Below are 26,946 nucleotides of genomic sequence, written 5' to 3'. Positions count from 1 at the left end.
AGGAATGTCATTGCCCACAAATACAAAATAACTTCAAATCTGTGTGTCACATTTGGGGTGACCATTTGGAGAACCATTTTTAGTAAGTAACCTCAAAACAATAATAAGACAAAGAAACCAAATGTGGGTTGGGCAGATTACATGCTTCAGGCTTTAAATTTAACTTTATAACCTTTAAACTCAGTACGCATTTCCATGTCTATTTAATGTACCAGCTCATCAACTGACCAAATATAAAAGAGCTAGAGAGTTATTTTGCATCTACTAAAGCAATTATTATATCTTTAAGGGATATGCCTGTGATCTCTGTGAAAAGATGGTATCAAGACAGTCAACAAATATTTCTTTGAGAATCCAATGTAAATGTGCTAGGCAGTATGAGAGGCGCGAGGGAAGTTCTGAGTGTCATATAAGAAATTGACCATGATTTTAAGGAGAGTATGCTCTGAAGTACATACAAAGACTAACAATCAAGATCAGAAATCTAAATAAGTGGTGCACTCAAGGACCAACCGTGTAGGACATCAATACACGACGTATTTCAGTTACACGAACCGCACTTATAAGCATATTCTGTTTTTTTTTGTTTGTTTTTTTTTGAGGGGGGGACGTCTTATCATTAGTGGAAACCCTGGTGGCGTAGTGGTCAAGAGCTACAGCTGCTAACCAAAACGCCGGCAGTTCAAATCCACCAGGTGCTCCTTGGAAACTCTATGGGACAGTTCTACTCTGTCCTATAGGGTTGCTATGAGTCGGAACCAACTCGACGGCAACGAGTTTGGTATCATTAGTGATATACACTACACACACTGTTACAATGCATAATATGCTAATGTTATTGTTCTCAGCCATTCACTTGCAGATGGTTAAAGATTGGATTTACAAAGATATTGATAATAAAAGACAATAATACTGAAAACAAAAAAAAGGTATCCGACTTAAGTCAGAACCAACTTTCGACACAGTGGTCACAGCAGAACCCCGTCCTAAGCTGGGACTACCTGAATACACACCACACTGACTGCATACTATTCTGACAGGTGCGGCTAGACAGCATGCGTCATACTGAACAGCACAGCCCTTCCTCATTTTTATATGAAAACTTCATTTTTAATTTTATGCCTAAGTCAGGAAAGCCCTGAGAAGAACATAAGTGTCTTTTACAGAGGACCTTTAGAAAGTACTCCTCTCCAGGAGATGGTCTGTCTTCATCAGAGTAGCCAGCTGTGGCCTAAGCTTTTCACATTCTTCATGATTCTGAATTCTCCTTTCTCGGTTTGAGACAGAGAAAATCCTGCCTTGTGGCTGTATCATTACAAGAAAAACCCCAAACCGTTTGCTATCAAGTGGATTCCAACTCACAGTGATCCTACAGGACAGAGCAGAACTTTCCCATAAGGTTTCCAAAGAGTGGCGGGTGGATTTGAATTGGGTAGCAGCTGAGTTCTTAACCACTACGCCACATCTTACAGGGGATTCTGGAGTTGTCAGCTCAAGGAGTAACTGACTGCTGGCTGTAGGGAGCTCTCCCTAGAATATCTATTGACTAAGAGGCCTTTGTGGAGACATTCAAAAGCTACCTGGGCCATTAAGAAGGTTCAAGCTCAAGAAGGTTAGGAGAACCTTTTCCTCCTAGATACTATCAGTTTTAAGAGTTGTGTCCTATTCATGCCACTCATTTACTTTTTCTTTAGAAGGTAAACCTATGGGGCACGTTCTTTCTGACACTTGGAATATTTCAGTCTAGCTGAATCTTCACTGACAAATGCCATTTCTCCCTTTTCTAGACAAGTCGAATTCAATCACTCACCTTATCTCTAGACTAAGAGAAAACAAACACATTAATGGTGCCGACTCTCAGCAACGTAAGGGAATGAAGCACTGAGCATAAACGCCTGCCCCTGGAACCCAGGCTGTATAACAGAAGGACGTGGCCTTTCGTGCCAGACAGGCATAGGTGCATTACTTTTTGCTGGGTGGACTTAAGCAAATAATTAAGACTTCAAGCCTCATTTACCTCATTTTCAAAACAGAAATAACAATACCTGCTCTGTATTACTGCTGTGAAGATTAGATTTGATGTTTGTGAGTGGTCTCAATAAATTTTATAATTCTTAGTAATAATGACTTATCATTATTAACACTAGTAAACATAAACCCTTTTAGTACAATTCCAAAAATGAGTTATAGGCTGAAATCAAATCAAATTAAAAACTGCAATGTCTGAGGTTCATAATTATTAAATTTAGTAATATGTAGAATGTTAATTTTGTCAGGATATAAAGCCATACCCTCTAGAGTTACTGAAGGACAAGCCGGGTAGCCCCACATAGCCCACAATACTGTTTTTCTAGTTCTTCCATTGGCTCCCTCTGCTGTCGCTTTTGGTGCTGTAGGTCTGTGCTCCCCGATGCTGTGTTTGCTTGTTTATTACCAAATATCCGGTGCCTTGTGTGGTACGTGGCACACGAGGGGCTCAAGGAAGAACAACTGTCCACAAGCAGACACGACCTACTGTCAGAGTGAATGCAGAGCAATCTGAGGAGAGGCCTGAGCACGGTTCCCCGCTCTTTAAAGGAACTGCTTGTGCTTAGTAAGAACACCTTCCCTTATCGTCTCTGGGAAGATTTCATCTATTTCTAGGTATACAGCAGTACTGCAAATGCTCAAAGCTGCTGGAAGCCTGATTCCCACAGGGGAGAGTAAGCGGAAGACTCAACATGGTCTAGTAGTCGAACACCTCCAGAATCACCTAACAATAAAACGTCCATGAAATGACTTAGTGGCCATATATGCTTTCTAAAAATGCCCCTTGGCTTAAATTTTTTTGAGGGGGAGGGGCTGGGGGATAAAAAACTGGACATATGTTAATTTCTGTGACCTTCTTTGCAGCATATGAAACTGCTGACCTTTCTTTTGGGAAACTCTTCCGTAGGCTTCCATTACCAAAGAGCCCCTGTTTCCTCTTGCCTCCCTGGCCATTCCTTGTCACTCTCTTGCTGGCTCTTCTTTCTATGTTGTTGTTAGGTGCTGTTGAGTTGATTCAGACTCACAGTGACCGCATGTGACAGAGCTGAACTGGCCCATAGGGTTTTCTAGGCTGCAATCTTTATGAGCAGATCGCCAGGTCTTTCTCCCAAAGAGTGGCTGGAGGGGACTGAACCTTCAACCTTTCAGTTAGCAGCTCAGAGAGTAACAGCTGTGCCATCAGAGCTCCCTTCTTTCTGTAGTGACCTCTTAAATGTTGGTTTTCTTCAGGGTTTTGCCTCAGACCAACCACTCTTTCTGTTATACATTTTTTCTCAGTAGTCTCATCTACTCTGATAGCTTCAATTACAAGCATATCTTGTCCAATACTGATTTGTTATTAGCCTCCCCCTGCCCAATTTTTTTCTTCCTGTTTAAGAGACATACGCGTCCATTCAAATAAGAACAATATAATTAATATACATTTTCAATGGCTGGTCAGGTAGTGGAGGGTAGGGTGCTATGCTACACTCCTGGCCAGGGGGCGCTGGTAGGTCACACTGCATAGTGTATTCGAGGCTATGGTTTTTTCCTCAGAGGGGATGGTGCTTGCCAATCTGTTAACTCCACTGTGTCTCCCTCTTCTGGCTACTACAGGATGTTCTCATAGACAGCACTCATCCATAAAGGTTACAAAAAGGGTAGGCGTAACAGTACTTGAGGTATAGCAAAAGTGCTAAGAAAAAATATCACTCTTGATTTTCAACTGCTAATTTTATACCTGCCTGAGGTGGCTGAGCACACCAAGGAAACAGGTGGTAAAGACCAGAAGCCAGTTAGGTAATGGTGGGAGTCTTTTGCAGTTATGAAGGGTAACATAAACACAGCCTGGGATGAAATGACCAATAATTGAATGAATAAATGAATCAAAGAACAAATGAATAAGATGAGGATGACTGGCCTTCCTCACTTTAGAAGAAATATTAATGTTTCCAATATAACACATACTTTCACTGATTAGCTGCAGTGTGAGTACATGGTGTTTTTTTCGAGTGTAATATTCCATACCATACTGAGCATTCCATCATGAAAATGAGTGCTTTAAATTTGCACCTACTGCACATATCCAATTGTGACAATACCTTAAATGTGGCGAGACTATGGTTGTATTTACAATGGCAGAGTAAATACCTTACTAAGGAAAGTTTTAATGTCCAAAGCTGTTTGTCTACATCATCCAGATTAGCTCTGTCTTCAAAGTAAATTAGCAATTTTTCAAGGCAAAGATAAACTCTAGGCCTAGTAGGCCACACAGCAGAGAGGAGAACTGTGGACTGGTCACAGCTTTCAGCCCTGTTAAATAATGAAGACAACAGCTGCCTTCTGGCATTTTATTTGGCTGTTAGTCTTCAGTAAACAAGAAAAGTGACTGGTATGTCAAGTGACCCGTAAACAACAAAAGGTGCAGACAGAAAACTCATTCTGAAGAACTTAACGGATCAGGGCCTGGATACACAATGATGGCTCTTCAGATGGGCCAAGTTGTATCAGATGAATTGTGGGTGTCAAACAGAGAGGGAGACAGGCTGAAACAGGTACAGTCACCGCACTCTGTATTGCTCTTTCTACAAAATATAGATCTTTTTTTTTCCCCTTTAAATTTAAACACTTATGAGCAAACTACAAAGTTTGCTTTATTCAGTTTCAAGAGTCAATCTAGGTTAACTTCAATGGGCTTTAAAACTATAAAATTTGGTTAAGAAGGGAAAAAAAAACATCCTTCTCAGCTTACAAGCAGAGCTCTGGACTCAATGCAAAAGAAAATCCACTTTCAGCTTAAAGAAAGGCACAAGGCTCACTGTTTTTAGAAAGGATATTTCTAGGGCAAGCACACTGCACGATAACGACCCACTTCCAGGAGATCCTCTACCTAATCTCTGTCTAGAGTTACATGAGTTTGTCAGTGAAATTAGCAGGAATGGTCTCTAAGAATTTTGCATGCCCTATTGATGGCAACGGTTTTTTTTATCTTAAAAGTGGTATTACAAAATTCAATACTTTTAAAGAGTAAATTGTTTCCTACCTTACTTTCTCTAAGTGTAGGTAATAAGACTGGGGGACCCCTCTGAAAAGGGATAGAAGTATAAAGTGGCCCACTGGGTAATTTTCTATTACACCCCCACCCCCTGCTGTCTTCACCCTTCCCCCATGAGGCCCCAGAAATACTAAGGTGTGCCTTAACGATAATGATTTAATACTTTGTGGTCATAAACCAAACTAGAACGCGATGGTTCTCAACGCGTGGTCCCCTAATAGGAAACTTGTTAGAAATGAAAATTCTCAGGCTTCAACTCAGACTTAATGCATCAGCAACTCTGGGGTGGAGCCCAGCAGCCTGTGTTTGAACCAGCGCTCCAGGTGACTCTGATGCATTTTAAAGCTTGGTAACCACTGCTACAGACCAACAGCTAGGATTTCAAGGGTCTTTGTGTTTTCTTGGAAACCCTGGTGGCATAGTGGCTAAGTGCTACAGCTGGTAACCAAAAGATGAGCAGTTCGAATCCACCAGGAGCTCCTTGGAAACTTTATGGGGTGGTTCTACTCTGTCCTATAGGGTCACTAACTATGAGTCAGAATTGACTCGATAGCAACGGGTTTCGTTTTTGGCTTTTTTGTGTCTTCTCAACAGTGATGAATGTTTATGAAATAATTAAAAGGGCTTTAGAAATATGATCATTAAGCCTATTCTATTTCTACTGCATGGGTAGCACAGTTAACCTGCTTGGCTGCTAGACAAAAGGTTGGAGGTTCAAATCCATCCAGAGGTGCCTGAGAAGAAGGGCCTGATAATCTACCACCAAAAAAATCAGCCGCTGAAAACCCGAGAGCACAGTTCTACTCTGACACACATGGGGTCACCATGGGTCGCACTAAACTGGACAGCAACTGGTCTTGTGTTTTCAGCGTGTATACTCAGCGGTATGAACAAATTAGTTCTTTAAGAGAAGCCTGGGGTCTCCTTCTGCAGAATCACAGGACAGCGTAGTTATAGCACCAGACTTGCCTCTCAGGGCTGCCCAGGGCTTTGCGAGCTCCTAACGAATCTCAAGGAGCCCTGGTGGCACGATGGTTAAGTGCTCGGCCATTAACCAAAAAAGGTTGATGGTTCAAACCTACCCAGAGGCTCTGCAGGAGAAAGGGCTGGCGATCTACTTTCATAAAGATTACAGCCTAGAAAACCCTACTGGACAGATTTACTCTGTGCGTAACACGCGGGGCAGCCCTGCGTTGGAATCGACTCGACGGCAACCAACAACAACGGATGCGACGACGGATGGCTGACGTAACGTTTAGTCACATTCTGAGTGGTGCTAACGGTTAGGAATGCGAGAACTGAGATGTCCAACACGGACGTTTTAAATGACCTACTGGCAGTAGTTGATGCACACCTAAATACCAGGTGTCCACGGTGAGCTGTCGCTCTTCTAATACTCGTGCTACAGAGTGTAGAGTTTAATCAAACAGGTTATATGGCAAATTGTTTCAAAGGAAACGTTTCTGATAAGTTGGATGGAAGTGGCTCAGATATCAACATCAAAAATAAATTCAGTCACCATGCCAAATTATTTTTAACCCTTGAAAAAATTACCAGCATCAACAACTGAAGGCAAGCAAAGAAGAATTAAACAAAACTATTTCCCCCAGACAGTGAAAATAACAGCCTGCTTAACATAATGGAAAATTATAATAAAATCTTAATTTATTCAGATTCATCAAGCAAATTGTTCTTTATGAAATGAAAGCCTTATATGGTATTTTTGTTACCAGTTTATAGAACAGCCCTCGTCAGCTAGAGCAAATACTGTGGCACAAAAGCCTAGCAGACAAACAGGCCACGGCTGGTGTGACGCCCCAGCAATCGACACAAGTGTCCCCAGAGAAAAGGGCGTTATTTTTGTTTCTAAATGTAAGAGCTCAAAGTAATTTTTTCTCATTTTCAAAGTAAGACGCTGGGTTTTTTCCTGCCAAAAGGATATCATTTTACATTTCATTTATGTAGCACTTTTCATTCAAATGAATCTAAGTAATTTAATATATCAATATTAAACAGAACAGTCCTGCTTGCTATTTCCTATCAGCCTTATAACCGCTTCATCTGTGATGTGCATTTTTTGCTGGAACGAGTAAGAAGGAAAGAGGAAGGACCTAAAGCAGACATCATCATATTTTCATGCACCGTATATATTTTATTATTTGTCACGTGGAACTTCGAAATGAGCATATGGTTGAGACCAAGGCTTCTGTGGCAAAATCAAGCGTATCAGATTTTCCTCCTCATCATACCGACCAAGGAAATGCTTCTCTCTGGCTGACAAACCAAAGAAATCGGAGACCCTACAAAAGCTGACGTGATCTAAGCCTGGGATAATTAAACACTAATAAAAACACTGGCAGGAGCTACATCACACTGAAAGCTCAGTCGTATTCACCAGTGCATTTGCGCTCAGAGTGTTATTCATGAACTACAGCATCTAATTTAACTATCAGAAAAATTCAATAAATTGGAGTCCTTTGGACTCCCGGTGACAGCAGTTTTTCCGAGCTTTTAAAATACATTAAAATTAGGGTAAAATGCAATAAATGAATTACTGGTACTTGTCTATTCTGAGCGAACTCTTTAACAAGTGTTTATAAACAGGTAGACAATCCGGAGCTGGTTACAGCACAGGCAGGGAACAGCGACGCACATCCTGTTACGTGTATCACGTTAATAACGGCAGAAGGCGCGCCACGCCTAAAGCCCACCATAAAAACCTGTTGCCAACGAGTCAACCTGGACTCATATGTGATGCTTCAAGACAGAGCAGGGCTGTCCCATAGGGTTTCCAAGGCTCTAATCTTTATGGAAGCAGGCTGCCACATATTTTTCCCATGGAGTAGCTGGTGGGTTCAAACCATCGACCTTTTACAGTTAGCAGCTGAGTGCTTAACCACTGTGCAACCTCATTAAAACTTCAGTATTTCCTGATCCCAACCAGCTTTCTGAACCCAACAAGCATTAAAAAAAAAAGAAAGAAAGAAAAAAGGCCATACCTCTGCAAACTGAAGCAAGGCCGATGCTTGGCACTGTTTTGAGGGTGCATCTGAGGGGGACGCACTTGAAGATATCTGAAAGGGAACAAGGGGCTTCAGTGCACAGGGCCATTTTCTCATATCAGACTCTGACTCTGCCCTGTAATTCCACTGTAGACACCGACAAAGATTAAGGCATGAGTCATCACCCTCCAACCCTTTTAGAAGAACAATATAAATGATAAAGGAAGACAAAGGCCATGTTTCTAAAAACAGATTATGGAAAGAACAAAAAGACTGAGTTTGACTCATTTGCCATATCCCTGTAAGGGTAACTGGCATGTATCAAATAGCAGATAAGGAGACTTACTGAGACACATTTCCTTATTCCAATGAATTAAAGACAAAATTATTAAAAGCCAGAGGCTGTAAGTGAAGCCAGTTGCTCTTCGCTACACGACCCCCCAAGCTGTTCCCTGCACAGAGCCGGCTGTGAAACGGCCTTGGAGAGGTCACGTGATGTGGGTCAGGGTGCCTGGGACTGAATCTCAGCTCTGCTACCCAGCCGCTACGAGACCTACAGCAGCTCACTTAACCTTCGTGAGACTGATTTCTCCCCACTGTGGATGGATGGCAATGATAACCCCCGGCTGACAGGATGGTCATGAGGAGAAAACAAGCCGTAGCAGACACTGTCTGGCATGGCACCAGAACTCAATAAACTGTTTGCTGAATAGGAATAGCACTTCTTTCTTTGAGAACACCATACCCTCTCCCACCCAATACAACACCCACACTTAGGTGTCGTGACAGTGGACAGAAGACTCTGCCTTGAAGTACTTATTCAACTAGCAGAGATCTTTTGTTTCCACTTGGTAGTTATGGCGGCCTCACTCAAAGTTTGTTCTGTGGGCCATGTGGAAATACTTCTCAAGGATTTCTTTTAGAGCAAGCTCAGTTATTAATTTTGGCTCAAAGTGAACAAAGTTTTTATTCAGCTACAAAACTGAGTGAAAGTGAGTCACAAGAGCAGAAATCCTAGTCATTACAACTCGAGCACAGTCCAAGGCCCACAAAAGTCTTTTTCTTCGTTAACTGTGTTCAACTCCATCAAATGGTACTTATGAAGCAATAAATGCAGCTTAATCATAATTCTCCAATTACAAAAATCATTTTTTTCCATCTTAATTAAGTTAACTAAGAAAACAACGTGGCCAGTTGGTGATACAGCATCAAAGTGACGTTGAGGGATGAGAAAGAATTGGTAGAGAAATTGAGTTACTGATTTTGGTCACTGCTGAAACCATCAGGGACATTTCACTCCACTGCATCTTTTCAATCAGACAGATTCAAAAGAATGAGTATCTGAAAAGATCTCTCAGATCCCAGCTAACAAACGAGATATAAACATATCATTGTAAACGGTTAAGATTTATCCAAGTGTTCTGAAGATACACAGGGGTGTAAGTGTGGAACTCTTACTGAAACCTGCCATTTCACACGACCACTGTCAGGCTTTTCTGATGTCTGGGGAATTATAAACTGGGTGGGTCTTACCTCATACATTACTTCTCATTCCTACCAATCCTCTATAAAAATTAGGGGAAATAAATACTTTATGTAAGGGGAAATGCCTAACCTACAATGTATTTCTTCAAGCATTAAAATAGACAGTGAACAAACGAGAACCAGTGGCTCAATCCACTTAGATGTCTGAAAAGCATTTCACAAGTTCTAAGGAAAAGGATTTTTTTATACGTTAACGTAAAGGTAAAGGAGACATTTAAGTAAATGACATGAGTAGGGGGCTGCTGGAAAAAGATTAGGGACTCCTCATACAAAAAAATAAGATGCCTCTCCTTGAAATCTTAGTGTGTACTGTAAAACCCACAAAAATGCACATTTGCCAACACACCCAATATTTCATGTGAAACTTTAGAGGTTTCATTAGATCTTTAGGGGTTCAAGAATTGCTGGCTAAGCATCTCTGCTTCCAAAGTTCAGACCAGTATTTAATATGTTTATAATTTCTGACCAAAAAAGGAATGCAGAGGGAATCCTATATTATATTCAATTCTTGAGAAAACAGCAGTTCATGGCAGATCTCACACAGAGGCAGAAATGTACCTAAGCAAGTACCTAACATTCTGGTGACATCAGCAAGGTGCTTAGGTGTCATATAAATAACATCTTAAAGAAACGGCCTAAAGTGCCAGTGTGCAAAGCAGTTTTACCAACAAACTGTTCAGGAACACCAGGAAGGAAAAATCTGAAACTAAAAATACGGTTTCACTGTACAAAACCATACCACGGCAGGCAAACGTCAGGAGGGACGACAGTGCTAGAGCAGGTCTACTGAAAGACAATTCAGACCATCAAGGAAGACCAGGTGGCTTAAAGTGTAGAAAAATTAATCAATGATGGCTCCATATGGAGTTCTAGGGGAAATGGAGATATTCTGGGAAGCAGCCCTGACCTCTGTACTTGGTATCAAGGATAATGCGCCTTTCTACATCAGCTCTCGGAACCAGCCTCAGAGACATGCTGAGCCGAGCAGTCTGTCTGACACGAGACTCTGAAAACTGCCCCAATTACATACCAGTGTTTCAATTCAGTGAAGAGGAAAGGGTTCGCAGGTGGGGTGGGGGGATCTATAGCCGATAACCACGAGTTGATTCTGTCCTCTTATTTATCAAAATCAAAACCTGATGAATGATCAAGTTCTAATAATTCAGTTATATTCCTAACCTTATTACCTATGAATAAAAACTAGTGATAAAGTATAATAATACTTGGTATGACTTCGCGACAAGCTTCTATAAACATAACTAGTTATTCCTCAGTTAAAAGACTCTGGAGTTCCAAAACATCTTTTCCAAAATTTGATTCTGTTTTCCCATTTAGGATTAACTGAGCTGAGCGGAGGTCTTTGCTGCTTTCAGGTGGTGCCATGAGCCCACATTAAAGCTTGCTGTACGATCTCCTCATTAACGAAGTATAAGTAGCAATACATCACCTCAGCAAACTGAAACAACGGTGACTTCTGGCGAGAGTCAGGGGATTCTAGGACGTCAGGCCTGCCAGCGCCCGAGGGAGCCTGAGACAAAGAGAGAAGGCATAAGCGATCACAGGAATGGTTTACGGAAGCGACAGAAGACAAATGCCACCTAAAATGGCCTATCTTGAAGGCAGTGAGGCTTTAATTCCCCATTTTGAGGCAAAACTGTGACACACAGGTAGTTATACCCCGTAAGGCTTTACAAAAGGAGCTATTCAACTGTTAAATAATGCCATAAATAGCAAGAGGTGGGCAGCATGATAAGTACTAGGAAGGTTAATGTTTACCTACGAATAATCCCCACAGTGGCATCCATTTGATCTCTTGCGTATACATCAAAGGGCTTTCTACTTCTTCCACGTTCCGTGCTTCCCCAATACCTTCCGTGCTTCCCCAATACCGTATTTTTAAGCAAGTAACATGTGCCTTCTATGTTTGTTTGCCAACTGCCCCTCATCCCCACCAAGGTATTTTCATAAGCATCACTATGCCAATTTATTTTAAATGTTGCTGTAAAAAAATCAGCATAGCACGCTTAGGAAAATACCTCACAGAGGGAGGGTGCATTGACAAACAAACGTAGAAGGCATGCATCATTTGTGTGAAAATATGGTATTCCGTATCACCTGACTACAGGAGAACACAAATGAGAGTTGTTAATATGAACCATTTGGGAAGATAAAACTAATGTTTTCCAGGGTTTTCGAGTGTTTATATACATGCCCCATCTTAAAAGGTTAGTATTCACCTAAAAGAAATTTCTTTTATATGTTTGCTTTTATACTGCTTAGTATGTTGAGTAAATAATTTTAATGTCCTGCTATCTTTTTTATTAATAATAACAGCTATAGAAACAATACTGCCTATTTTTTAAAGCATAAACTGCTATTAATCAAGTACTCTTGTCAGGATTTACACTTGTTCTTCTATCCCAATGACTGAATTGACCCGTTTTTGCAATTGGGTGACATGGTCACATGGGCAGCCAACTGTAATTCGAAAGTCACAGGAGTCACAGAACATTAGAGAAGTATTTCATTAATCCTCTGCTCTTTCTCTTTTTAAGAAGAAACATAGGCCCACTGAGGGAAATCAACACCTCCCCTCCCCAACATCCGCTAATCCGCTTATCCTTTTTCTTCATGGCACTTGGCATTTACTACCACCAGATATAAATATTTGCTTATTATCTGTCTTTTCCCAGGGGCTTGTGCAATGCAGGATCCCCAACACCGCCTGGGCACAATGTACTCAACAAGGATTTGCTGAATGAACCACTCAGAGCTGGTGGCAGGTCTTCTAAATTCCAAATTAGTGTGCCCTCTACTCCCCTGATTGAAAAGGTTATTGCGTATTAGGGAAGAAGTTCTCTTTCACTTTAGGAGAAAAGTGGGAAGAAATTTAAAAATGCTTTTTAATTACTTGTTTTCTGACTGCAAAATAATCCAAGATCACTGCTGGAAATGTAAAATACGCACACACACAAACCAGAAGAAAAATCACAAAAATTACCTCCCAAGATAAGCAGTTACTATTCTGTGTATGGAGGTAATTTTTGCAACAAAAATGGGGTACTATACTATAGTTACAGGATGTCCTCTTTTTACTTCACGTGTTCATTTTCCTACATTAGTAAATAACCTTTTCCAGTGTAATTTTAACAGCTGCATTCGACTCTCTTTGATGGTTGAATCCCACGGAAGAGCCAACAGTCGCTCAGGTTACACCCTAAAAGCAGAGTTTCTCAGCAATGCTCTTCCTTAGACACTGCAGTGTGTTTCTCTGACCGACCATCAGGCAGGAGCAAACGTTTGAAATTCTAATTGTGAGCTTTGGATCTGAAAGAGTAATGGCCACCTTCTCCAGGGATGAGCTCCACAAAGAAGGTGTAGGGCTTTAATCAATTTGCCACCTATGGTTGGGCTGCCAAAGCCCAACTGCCCTATTGTCACTTGGCTATTTGACAGTTATGCCAAATGTGCCCCACAGTGTTTTCACTGCTTCCCAAGTATTTGAGGCCAGTGTGACATAAGATGAACTAAAAAGGCGCACCCCCCCGCCCCCACCAAATCCCTAAAATTAGTAACCAAAAAGGATTGGGAATTCTTTTATTTGAAAGTATACTCGAATAAAATATATTTTTTATATTATAATTCAGAAATAACCACAACAAAAAAATCAAACAATACTCCCTGGCTTATAAAGAAATTCTGTGTGTCTATTCCTAGATGTGACGGTAAATTATCAAAATCTGACTTAATATCAAGCTTAGAACTAAAGAAAAATTATAAAATGTCTTTACAAACCCCAGTAGCATGGGCTGTATTACTATAAAACCTATAAATGATAAACTTAGATCTGACGACACCTGAGAAACAGCTACGGTTTACCAGGAGGGAAGTTACCCTACAGCTCAGGGTCCACGTTCACTGCAAGTGCTACCTACAGATTCTTTGACATAACTACACAAGTCATAAAATTTAAAAGTTCAATGAGACCTCCTGCAAATCTTTAGGATAGAGGGTCCTAAACAAAACTTTCAATTTGAATGGGAAATTGAAGTGTAAGCACTTCCCGAGGTATCTGTGGTCCTTCCTATGTTACGTCAAGCGCAGCATGCAACCAGAGAGAGGGGTCTCTGCAGACGTGTCTGTGCCCGCCACACACCTGACACACACCAAGTGCCTTCTGACTGACTTGACTCTCTCCTTGTGCACGTGAACACAAAGAAATCTTGATGAACTGGCCAGCAAGTACACACCAGAAAGACGATATGAAGTAACTGAGTGGCTAAAACAGGTGGAGAGAATCACTAACGCTTATGCATTTTACTCACAGGTAGTGGACCATGTCCTCCCTCAAAATCTAGTTATTCCTACACTGACACTCTGGATTTGGCATTTCTCTGTAGTGCAGTATAAAAGGAACAATGGGTTACTACTAAGGTATGTGATTACCTGACTCTCTAATCCACAAGAAACCAGAAGCAGCAAATCAGGGGCCAGACATGGGGATAAGAAAAGAGAAAGGTTTCCAAAGGAAGAAACAATGCTGGCGGCACGAAGTAACAGATAGAGGCGGGAGACAAAAAAAAAAACTGTAAGGAAGAGACACAAATGTTAGAAAGCACTATAATCTATCTAAAACAAATTAAAGTGGGCAAATAGCCCCCAAATCGCTCCTGAAGTCACCACCTCAATGCAGTAATTAACATTTATAACTATGATTCTATGTTGCCAAGATAAGACTAATTATACAATATATCTTTTATTAGGAAGACATACACCTGTGTGATGTATGTGAGACACTGCCAGTTGCCACAGATTCGATTCCATCTAACGGCGACCCCGTACGTGCAGAGGAGAACTGCACCCCAGGGGGTTTTCATGGTTGCGACTTTTTGGAATCAGATTGCCAGCCTTTCTTCTAAGACACCTCTGGGTGGGTGTGAACCACCAATATTTCTGTTAGGAGCTAAATGCCTCCCTGCTTACGCTATCCTGGGACTCCATGTTAGACATACTCCCGTTTAAAAATCTCAAAATGTGAGAAGGGTTCAGTGACCTGAATAATGTATATATGGAGAACTCGTTTCTGAGTGCTTAATAAGAAATCAGTGTAAGGGTGTCTATTTGTACAAAACTGACATACCTACAAATACATTCAGTAAAGAAATATAGGCTTTTACCTAATAGGTACCATGTCACCTCCTGCTCGTATTTAAGGTATTTTATATTACTTATTTTTTTTTTTTTATTGTTATCAAGCAGTACATGCTTTATATGGGTAAGCATCAATATTCACTCTTGTGCTAGAGCAGGCTTACTTTCTAAATACAGCAAACAGGCTACAAAAAGTAAATTATATTTGTTCATTAATAGAGAGGAAGGAAAAGATACCAAGTAAGCAGAGGTTAATTAAAAGGGGAAAAACTGTTTCTAGAAATAGTCTCTGAAATAATCCACAAAGCCACTAGGTGTTGCTATATGCCCAAGAATTTAGCTGAAGGGATTTTAAAGCAAACTGTTATTAACCATGTATTCAGCTTCCCTAAAACCCAGTCATCCTTTTGATTTAGCTACAATTCTCAATAAGAGGGAAACGGAACCACTGGTATAATGAAGAATTACTACAAAGCAATATTTTTTCACAGGAACAATTCAGATAGTGAAAATTGCAGACATAAAAACGTGATCAAGCCTACTGACATGAAACAAGAATAAGCCAATTATGGAAACTGTAGTTTTGAAAGGCAGGTATTATCAAGAACCTGCTCCTACTTAGCAAGGCCCTAGACCTGCCAGCGTAATTGTGAAGGCAGGCTGGACACAAGTGGTAAAGGCCCTAGCTGCATCGGAGCCACCACACATTCCTGCCCTTGGTAATTCAAACATCTATGCGTTACTCACTTGTTCAACAGGTATTCAGTAAGCACCTGCTATGTGCCAGGCACAAAGGTTGCTGCTCTCAACAGGCTGTATCCACGATGTACTACATTCTACCCGTATCCACTATATATGCTGGGCAATGAGATGATGACCAAGGGAACTTGTCTGATCCTTAAGGGGCTTGAAGGTAAACTTCAGGGAGCAGGTAGCTACACATAAAGTCACTGCATAATGGTGGAGTATTACAGGCCCATCAGGGCAAAGAATCAGCTTTTTTCTTTCTGTCTGGGGATGGGTTGGAGGAAGGAAGACAGGTAACGTCTGGACATACCTAGAAGGAACATGAGAATTTTTCTCAAAGAGAAGTGTGGCAATGAAGCAGTAACAGGTAAGGAAGCAAGTGTTCTGTGTATTCGAGGAACAGTGACTTTCCCCCATGGCTGAGGCCGCAGCATGGCAGGGTGGTGGACATTCAAGTGACTGAGAGGATTTGAATTCTGTGTTAAGAGGCTGAGGAATCAGGCTAGAGACGACAGATAGCCAGCTAGGGATTTTAGTCAAAGGAGAGGCATGATGAGAGAGGTGTAGTGGATAATTCTGTCGGTAGACTACAAGGTGCCCTTGGCTGGGAGATACTGGAGGCAGGAGACCAAGCAAAGCTTAGTGAAATAACCAGCTGAGAAGTGAGGTCCCAATTAAATCAGTGATGGTATTTGCCAGCCTTCAATAATTGTCTAGAAGGATGTCAGGACTGAAAAAGAGGGGTCGGACAATGCCCATGTCTCTAAGGTAGGTCTGTGCCTGTAACTGATAGCATTCAGAAGAAGGCAGGCAGCTGGGTTTTGTGGATGATGGGGCTCATTTACAGAAGAAGGCAGCCTGGGGGTGTGTTATTCAGTTTCAGACATTCTAGGTATAAAGATTCTATGTGACTCCAAGGTGTATGATTTGACTCTCACCCTCGTTTAGCCTGACCCAGCCCTTCCACAGTTGGTGGATTCTGCCAGCTATCATCCTGTAACTAAGTAACCAGGTGATCATTTAATTTACATTTAATATCAGGTGTTAATAAAGCTCTGAAATGGAGTTGAGCTTGAACATAGGTGAATTAAATGTAAGCATATTATATCCAGGTTAATTCTTCAAAAAATGTTTTTAAGGACTAAAATGAAAGCAGTGTTAACTAAACCTTAAGTATGTAGGCTAAAGAGAAACCCGAGCACTAAGGCATCTTACTGGGTTACCCGACACAGTGCTGTGTAACAGCGGAGAGCAGTGCTGGGCTACCATGAGACGTCCAAACAATACCGTACGGAGCTGAGTGTCCCAGGAGTAAGGATGCACGTTGAGTCATCGGCTGAGAGGAGGAGTAAGGCCTGGCTGTACTCAGGGCATTAGCCCTGCCAGAGCACTGATCTCACTCCGTGAGTAAGCTCTCCTCATTGTAAGCCACGTGGCAGAGTGCTAGGGTCAACCAGAGCCAGACTCCACATCCGTCTACAAATAACAATGCTACCCCTGCCTTCTTTTCAGGACACTATGAGAACAGAATGCAACAGTGCACACAAACATGCCCTTAGCAGTACCGCCACCAGCAAGCACCTTTCTCCTGGCGAGGAGGATGCTATTTTTTAGCCTTCGGTACTCCGCCCTCCTGTCTATCCAGCGCTCACACGGCCCAGCTTCCACACCATCCCTTCCCACCATCTCAGCGATCCCTGTCTTGAGCAATGCATCCTGAGGACTCATCGAGGACATACGGTTGTCAATTAAGCTGGGTGAAATGGTCCTGTCTCCCTGGGCTTCGAGCCTCACTGCTGAGTCTATGGCCAGATTACCCAATAAGTACTAATCCGTAGGGCACAATTTCACCTGTTTTTCACAACATCTTTGATGTGAAATTGTGCACTACAGGTCAGTAAAGCGCATGTGTACCTTGCTTAATGTAAGCCAGTGGTAACTTGCTTACTGGTTAATCCGCCCCTGCTGCTGACAGACAGAAACGCTGAGCTCCCTGGCTGGATTGGCAGTTCCAGCCTAAATGGGAGGTGAACCGTGACACAAAAGGAGCCATCTCTCACCACCTAGGGAGAGAGAGAGACCAAAGTGCCCCATTTGCTAGTCAATGCAGAATTTAAATACTACATTTCTTCTGATATGTGTTTGAAAGCTATAAAACTGGAGAAGGGAATAAAAGCCTTGATGGGGGTGGAGAAAGGAGTTGGGACAGGCTGGAATTCACTGGATTTAACCCCCCTGGAATAGTCATATAAAGTCACCTGAGGGAGGCACAGATCAAACTAATTCAAACGTACCAATCAACGGGTAGGAAAATCTTTCTCCACATTTCACTGATGTCGGGAAGAATGGTAAAAGCTTTACTTTCAGCTTTATCTAAGTGTTTTAAATTTAAAACTCAGTGGTTAAAATACAGTCATTCATTCATTCAACAAACATTGGTAGAGCCAACTTTCCTCGATCTCATCATTTAATGGAAAATACGTGGGCTTAAATCCTAGCGTTATCGCTTTCTGGCTCTGTGACCTTGGAGAAATTATTCAAGCTCTCTAAGCCTATGGCTCTCACAGGCTCTTAGGGCTGCGGAGAGATGAAACAAGACAGTCAATGTGAAGTGCTTAGCACAGTGCGTGGCCCCTGAAAGCACTCGTGAAATGACCTGCTCCGGCTCCTATTCGCATCAGTAAAGGTGCAGGACAGGATGGCAGAGAAGTGGCTGGAGTTGAGGACAGGTGGGTGGGGGCTGAATCATAAATGCCCCTCTATGCTATAGGAGGACTGGAGCTAATCCTCCTGGGTTCAAATCCCAGTTTTGCCACTTCCTGCCTGTGTGATCTTGGGCTGGTTACTTAGCCCTTCTCTCTCTCTGTGTTCTCACCTGACGAAACCAAATCTGCTGCTAGGGAGTCCATTCCGATTCATGGCAACCCCATATGTTACAGAGTAGAGCTTCTCAATAGGCTGTAATTTTTATGGTAGCAGTTTGCCAGGCCTTTCTTCCATGGAACTGGTTAGATTTGAACCACCAACCTTTAAGTTAGCAGCTGATCACAAATCGCTTGTGCCACCCAGTTCGTGTTCTCACCTATCAGCTCAAGATCTAGATGTGAGGTGAATATGGTTTGTCTCATATGGTTACCTTGAGGATCGAGAGAGTTACTCTTCCATAATGCCCAGGGCCTAGGATGGAGGAGGTGCCCAGTAAATGTCAACTGTTGTGACAACAACTCCTCTGCGGCCGTGTGAACTACTGCACAGTTGTAATTCTATGTCATTGCTCCTGATCCCAAGCTGCTGAATGTCTTCTAGAGGACACACAGCTTACACACAGTGTACAATGAGAAAAAACAATACAAGACCTTTAAATACAGAGTTTATAGTAAAGTCCAAACTAAATGTAATCAAGTACTGTTCCATATGATACTGACAGTAAAAGCTATAAGAATTAAAACCCATTGCCGCTGAATTGATTCCAAGTCATCGCAACTCTATAGGACAGAGTAGAACTGCCCAACAGAGTTTCCAAGGAGCACATGGTGGATTCAAACTGCCGACCTTTTGGTTAGCAGCAGTAGCACTTAAACCACTACGCCACCAGGGTTTCCATAAAGGAGAAATCTAATTTGGCTGAAGAAATCAGGGAGGGCTTCCTGGAGTTAGCAAGATATTGGTATTACAAAACAAAACAGATTATTTTCAAATTTCAATTATATAGATATTTGGATATGTGAGTTTTCTATTTTTAAATAGCCAGTGGTGATCAACAAGGAAAGATCAGTGTGATTCCCCTCGAAGCCAGAAGCAAGCGTGAAGGATTTGCTAGCCGTAAAAACATGAACCTCAACACAGTGTCAGCTCCACGAGGGAGGAACTCGTCTCTGGTTGTTCCCTGAGGAGTCTAGCACATAGAAGCATTCAGGGAACACTTGTCAAAGCACTGAGTGTGCAAGAAGATGGCACACAGTCCCTATACAGTTCAATTCTTATACAGCACAACCTCCGCAGTCCCTTAACGGGAGTACACCATCATAAGCTAGTGTCTTGTCTGCTAACTCTGATGCTAACTCAGCTACTCTGCTGAAGTTGTGCTTCCCTATACTGATTTCTCCCAGGTATTAAAAAGTTGCCTCCTTCTTGAGCACCTGCTGATAAAGGTAGTCAATCATAACTGTAATTTCTTACCAGTTTTCACCGGACAAGGAAGTGTATGTGTTGCTGGTAAAGTGTATTACAGTCTGTGGGAGTTAATGGCTGGTTTAATTTAAGCTTTCAGGATGAGTACAAAATGCCTAGAATAACTTATGGTAATAACACTACGTACCTGTAGGAAAGGAATACTTTACAGGTTTTATTTAATTAATCTTCATAGTAGTCTTGGGAGTTAGAAGCAAGTGGGTATCATTATTAGCTCCATTGTACACAATGGAAGGCAAAGAAGAAAGCGTCTGACCTTAACTTTACTGTCTTACCTGGTGGTTCCAACAAAAGAACCAGGTTCCTAAAAATCACAGGGCCACATTTTAAGGCATTTTCCATATTTCTGGAAGTTTGGTATTGGTAAGTCATTCAACTAAATAAGCACTGACGCCTTCAAAGCTTTTCATCAGCCATGATTACTTTGCCCAGCTTCTCTCATTTCCCATTACACCCCAATCCACCCATTTCACCCCAGCCAGGAGGGTTTTCTGGTGCTCATTTAGGCCCAATACCATCTTCTTTCCAAGATTAGTCCAAGCTGTTCTATACATTTTATGTTGAGGGCCAGCCCCTCTTCTACACTCACTGAACTGTTATCACTCTGCCTTTGTTTTTTAAATTTAATTTAGCTTTACATTTTTATTAAAGTAAGTAACAAAAAGACATAACAGCATAGAAGATTTTTAGTCCTGGAGATAACTTCTAGTAATTCTAGACCAATTCTACTTATTCTCCATTTATCACATTTTCGTCTTTAGATAATAATTAAATCCCTGATATGAGAAATAAGGATTTAACTTTCAATCTAACCCCTTCCCTTTAGCTCTTCCCAGAGTTTGATGTAAACATTGTTACTTTAATTTCTTCTACTTTTTTGTTGTTGGTTCCTTTAAAGTAAAAACTGGGTATGTTTACTTAAACCTCTCAGGCATTCTAATGAACACACTGGCTCCCACCTCCTCCGCAGCCCCCTGCTAGTCTATCAAATTTTGTTGACTAAATAACTTCAGTTTGATTTTTTAAAATTTAAACAGTTTGCTGAAATCTTATATTCATTAGGAAACTCCTTTCCACTTCTTTCATTATAGGCTTATTCCCTAAAGAGGTGCCTAAGCTTGTATTTCACAAGGGCACAGAAGAAACGAACTTAATCTGCCATTTTGAGCCAGGAGTCACTGCTTTATGTCTATATTGCTCAGTACGTTTATTTTGCTTAAAAACTAGTAAATTCTTTAATGAAAAACATCGTTTTAAAAAATCTATCCCAAATTTTTAATGCATGTTGATGTATATGGGGTATAAAGAAAATACAGGTAGTAGATCACTTATGTTAAAAATAAAAGAACCAAAACAAACCACACTGTTAAATGTAAAATTCATTCCTCTTATTCCTCAGAGACACAAATTTATCATAATTGAAATTACAGAACGAACCCTGGTTTGGTAACAAAAATGCTGAATTAATAACGCCACAAATTTATTATGACAGATTTAGAATTAATCAGAAAACTGCAGTAAAGGAGAAAACCCACACATTTTGTTAATTTTATATGACTGCTGGTATTTCAAGAACCTGTAATCTTTCTCTAAAGACTCTAAGAGCACTTTGTAGGAGCTGGCATAGGCCAAATATACTTTTAATCTGGAGCTTTATTATGTCAGTTACAGTAAACCTCTCCATCTTGTGTTTTTTTTAATCTATTGCCTATAAATTTTCATATTAAAAAAACAACCTTTTGAGGACTTTTACTATACGGTTAGGTTTCAGGTCAGTGGACAAAGGAAAGTCTCCTCCCTTTAAGAATTTTGCTGTGGCATTTAAACAAAGCTATTATGGTTTTTTTTTTTTATGGTTAGACCTTTTCTGTGGCAGAATTTTTGTAAAATGTCACTTTATTTGAACGATCCTTCCTAACTGAATGGTCCTTCCTAAGAGTATCAACAGGTTTCACAGTAAAATCGTTCCAAATGTCAGAAACATGAAATTCCTGTACTCTCTCCTTAGTTCATCGTTCTGCTAATTTTCTTAGGAATTCATAAGTTACATATTTACTGTATTTGCCTTATTTTCACCATCTGTCTATGTGTATAGGTCTCTAAAGTTTTATGACCTTGTCTACATATTTGGAATAGGACTTTGCATAGAAATTCAGGTGCTAAATGAGATCTTCTATAATTCAAATTCTCAAACTAGTTATATTTACAGATAACATCATTTTACATAACTTTCATTGCTTTATTGTTTTGATATGACCTAAATACCTCTGAGGGACAAGGAATATCAAGAAAAAGCGTTGTGTTCTTAGAAGCGGTTCTTAAAGGCCTAAGTGCTATCAACTTCTTCCTTAGTATTTCCCCTCTCCTACATGGCCCACTTCTTCAAGTCATTCAGCTATTTTGTTTTCTGCCCTGAAAATTCCCAAAATGTTTCCTCTTCATCAGTGAGAAAGGGCCTACCGCTACGTTTTTAAATCGTTTGCATCAAAATTCTGCTGTTCTCAAAAGGGAAGAGAACAACTTCAGAGTGAAAGCAACCCAAGAGGCAAGCCTTTAAGAGAAAAATAAACATAGCATCCTTTTCTTTGGCCAGCATTTTATCTATCCTTGAGTTCTATGCATGGCTGTTTGTTTACATTTGTGAATTCTACATTTATAGTAAAGTTACAAAGAGTGCTAAAAGATGTTGGGCACAAACTGCCATGATAATCTAATCTATTAGGAAAGGCAACGCATTCTGGGAAAGTATGAGTCAGACTGTGCTGAAGGGTCAAGTGTGCATACTACTCCTATGTTCCGCTTTTGGAACACGCCTGGTACACCCTGCACCCAAGTGAAAGGTAGTCTGACAGGCCATTTGGGAGCAGCCACGTGTTAGGAATTGAAATGATGGCTGACAAAGCTATTGTGTTAGGAGGCATAAACATGCTGAATGAATATGTGAAGGCATAAAGTGACACTTTTTTTTTTCAGCTAAAGATTAGTTCAATTCAAATAATTAAAAAGTCAGGACTACCCAGTACATCCATTTGCACATCTTTTGCTGAGCTGAAATGAATGGAATCAAAAGAATTAAATAGAATATATGGTCAACAACTCTGGATCCCAAATGTAAACTACAAATAATAAAGGCCTTTTAATGATATGAATAGCTTACACAGTATCTCCTGAAACTACTATTTGAATGGACTTCAGCTATAATCTATAATGGCATACTCGTAACTTAAAAAAAGTAAAAGTAAAAAAAAATATAGAACTTCAATAAAACTGAGCTGCTGACCGCTATTCTGCCCTAAACAGTGACTCTGACTGACGACTGGAAAATTTCCACCTCAAGTACCTGAGTGTGATAAAATAAGGTGACCTGCAGGTTAATTTGACTGATCTCTGCTAATTTTTTTTTTTTTTCTGCTAAATGGGTCTGAAAAATAAAGGAATTCCACAAATGCCAACTACACGTGGTTAACTGCCACTGCCTACCCATCAAAATAATAACTAAAAATGTCAGGAAAAGCAGGCCAATAACCACGCAAGGGAATAAGAGATCAAGAAATCAAGGTCATGAATATCTGGGTCCTTTTCCTATCTCATTTTAAAGACTAAAACAGTCCTAGAATATCATGTTTTCTAATTTTTCAAAACAGAGGAGTTTGGAGTCACGCAGGTAACAGAGAGACCAACAGTCAATGTCTTTACTCTTATGTTTCCACTAGTATGTCTTAATGAGAATGTCACAAAAGCAGGGAGTGTTTTGAGTAGATGGAAAAATTATAAGACTCCGCCTACAGAATGATGACACAGTCGTGCAAATGCCAACTATCTGCACACAGCGTTTCTTACTCCTAGACTCGCAGGCCCCAGATTGGCACCTGACTTCTGCTGTGTCCTCCTGGAACTATTCACGCCATTTCTGTCGTCAGCAGGATGCACACACAGACTTTCATGAGAACGATTATAAGCTGTTTGTTCATGAGCTCTAGACAGTGAAACTGCGGAACTGACAAGGTGAAGAGGCTATAAATGTCTGTGTTCTCAACACCCCGAGTGAGCAGAGGGGAGAGGGATGAGGGAACAGCTTACCTCTGGTGTGCTCAGAGCATGTTCTCCAGCTAAAAGCAGCATGCTCAGGCCTCCCATTTGAGTAGGATCTAAGTAAGTCAAAAACAAACATCATCGATTTACAAGCATGAAGTATGTATTATCCATGCAGAATGCAAAAGAACACTAAAGACTAACAGTCAGAAATCCAACAGAACCACACCTAACGTTTTATGGAAAACTCTCAAAACTCTTGATGTAAGTAACAACCTATGTGTGCTCAGCATATATACTTCTGTGAGCCTTTTAAAAATACTACTGTTGGACTGTGTACTATGTAGCATTCCTGCGTAGCACTTTCTTCAATGCCACAGCCGTTGACAACATAAACGACCTCCCAACGGGAAGCATCTTTCCTTGCTGCACAGGGAGTTTGGATGGGAACTGTGAAGGAAAGAACGCTTATGCTTGTCTTCCAAGAAGTTTGAGATTGTTGTTCTCAAGTTGTTATTTTGGCCTTGTGAAAGCAGGGCTGATAAAAAGACCCAGGCTATCAGAGGAACTAGAGAACAGGGAAATGTCCCAAATTCAAATTTTCTAAAATCCTGTGGGCTTCATTCAAATAATTTTTCTTATCTATAACTTTCATAAATAAACGTAAATTATCTGATGATGTATTTTTTGACATTTTAAATCCTGCTGAAAGTACCTTCAAGATTTAAAACCATCCTTTTCGCGTTGCCAAGTCTGTTTCCATTCTCTCAATCAGCAGAGACAGAAGGACAGAACCGAAACAGCACAGCGGGTGGTCTCTGACCCAGGGCTACACTGACAAAGGTATCACAACAGACTAGAAGAAACCTTCCTTTTCTTAAATTAATTTCAGAGCTGCAGTGAAATAATGTATGTGAAAATGCCTGACTCTCTGCCTAGTCTAGCGCATAAAGGTCCTTAATCGACACATGTATAATTTAAGAATCTCTCTATAACTGAAAACCGGATCAGTCACAATGTTGCCTGAAGATCATTCATTGTTTCTTTTGGATTTCTTTCCTTTTTTTTTTGGTTAAAGGTATGACCCTAAGTAACGTTTCTGTACACAACAACTCTGACCATATCATATACATAGTCAAGATAAATAAAAAATAGAAAAAATAATCTGAAGTAGTAAAATAAAACAAAAACAAAGAGGTTGTTAGAGGAAAAAGTATGTGGCCAATATGATGAGGTGGTCAAAAATAACTCGGTGTTGGAAGGCAGCCACATAGAAAGACACACATGGGATCCACAGGCAGACACTGACACCTGACTTGATAAAACAAAGCTCTTTGTTGATGTTAAGATTCTATCCTTAGTTAAATGTTAAGTCATCACTTTAAGAACTGTTGTGGTTGTTAAAACAGATACTTATCTATTTTTATTGATAGTTTTAAACCTATTTAAAAATACAAATCAGGAAGGGGAAATGAATTGACTAGAAAGTGAAGGTTTAATTTGGTTCTTTGGCAGCTAAATACTTTTTGCAGCTGTCATCCTAGAGATGTGGAGAATCAGATGTTTGCTTTCTAATAAAGATAAAAATGTGTGAGTTCAAATTACAAAGTAAAATAGGAACATGCTTACACAATAACTTACTTAAGTTATACCAGTGCAACTTTGAAAGAAGTTTGCTGAATAGATACTAAACACAGACCAAGAAATTATAATCAGCCTTTACAGTAATTTATACTTACAGATTGTCACTTAGAAATATCAAAAATCTATAACGTACTTCCCGTCACTGAAAGACCCTATGCTAATTTAAATTCTACACAGCTTTCCCTCCTCGGAAATCATGTGTTTCACTGCTATGAGGCCGTTCAAAACAGCAAAATGTCATGTGACAGGGCTATTAGGCAAACAAAACAAAATAAAAATGAACAGATTCCATGTCGAGGAAAAGCCTAAATTGGACTTCAAAAGCCCCACAGTACAAGGCACAAGACCCTGGCTCGCTTACTTTGGCCACGTCGTCAGGAAAGGCCAGCCCCTAGAAAAGCGCATCGCGTCTGGTAGAGTGTCAGCGAAAACAAGAGAAACCCTCGAGGAGATGGACTGACACAACCGCCGCAAAAACACCAACGATGATGAAGGTGGCACAGGGCTGGGCGACGCTTCCTTCCATTACAGACAAGGTGGCCATGACTCAAAACTGACTGGATGGGAACTAACAAAGCAGTATTCCCTACATTCAAATAGCTAAGCACCATGCTCAAAGGCAAATTCCTTAAGTCACTTTCATCTTACCAAAAGGAAAACAACTGACAGTATCAGACCGATGTTATCTACTGTACACCAGCTTAACAAGGGTTCTGATCATGGCTTTCTAACATATGTCCTTTTCTAGGTCATCATCTAATGAGATAAACATAAGGAAGGTGTTTTTCTGCTTCCCGGTACTTTCCTTTAAAAAATTGTTTAAAAAACCTGACTTGTTAATATTTTGTTTGAAGTCCAAGTTCCATTTTCAGTTTGTCCACAGAAGGCTACTTAATAAATCGTCAGAAACGGTGCAAAAATCAGACATCTTTCACAGCTTTCTGTAGTTTACCTACATAGTTACATGGTTTGTAAAGAGCAGTATGCAAAAAATACCTGCAAACAAATGTAGCCAAAAAACCCTATAATGACCTATAAATGATATCAAAGATATTCAGTTAGAGGCCAACATCCGTGTACCTTTTTTGGTCTTGGTAATAAAAATATTTTCTGAGGTACTCCAACTGCTACAATCTGGGAAGTCTAGATTGCTCACCAAGCGTATCTAGCAGCAAGAGGAGTGCGGCTAAAGCTGCACCAAGGGACGGCTCAGACAAGGACAGGTCTCTCTTTTGTTTCTGCTGGTACATGCAGGAGCATCACTTGGGAACCACAGTACAGACAGGTGCTTAGCAGTCACCTGGACACTCTGTTCACCCAGGATGCTGCTAGCACATCACACTGCATTTCGTAGCGTTTACAGTCTACACTGCCACGTGCTCTGTCATGCTGCGAATCGCACGCTGAACTGTGAAGTCCCGTTAGGCCTGCAGGCTGTAAGAAACGCTCTGTCGTCACAGCGACGCTCAACTTCCTTTTCCAACCTTTCCATATTGGAAAGGGCCAGCTGGGTTCTGAAGAACATTTGCTGTAATAGTGACGTAGGAACCCAATAGATCAACACCAACTTCA

The 26,946-nt window shown here is 40.8% G+C and overlaps 1 protein-coding gene across 7 annotated transcripts in view; it reads right to left on the bottom strand.

The window, feature by feature from the left end:
• The window catches only part of BBX (BBX high mobility group box domain containing), a 294,477-nt gene that overhangs the window by 61,503 nt on the left and 206,028 nt on the right, over window positions 1–26,946 (bottom strand). For all 7 annotated transcript variants that reach the window (XM_049858245.1, XM_049858248.1, XM_049858249.1 and 4 more), the window contains 3 exons: window positions 23,779–23,846; window positions 11,057–11,137; window positions 8,062–8,136 (listed from right to left, as the gene is read on the bottom strand). In XM_049858245.1, coding sequence (XP_049714202.1) covers window positions 8,062–8,136; window positions 11,057–11,137; window positions 23,779–23,846 — 224 coding nt within the window. The remainder of the gene's footprint in view (window positions 1–8,061; window positions 8,137–11,056; window positions 11,138–23,778; window positions 23,847–26,946) is intronic.

The sequence above is a fragment of the Elephas maximus genome, chromosome 18, assembly GCF_024166365.1.
Source record: "Elephas maximus indicus isolate mEleMax1 chromosome 18, mEleMax1 primary haplotype, whole genome shotgun sequence".
NCBI lineage: Eukaryota > Metazoa > Chordata > Mammalia > Proboscidea > Elephantidae > Elephas > Elephas maximus.
The sequence above is the reverse complement of the archived record's forward strand: the minus strand, read 5'-3'. Positions and strand labels throughout refer to the sequence as shown.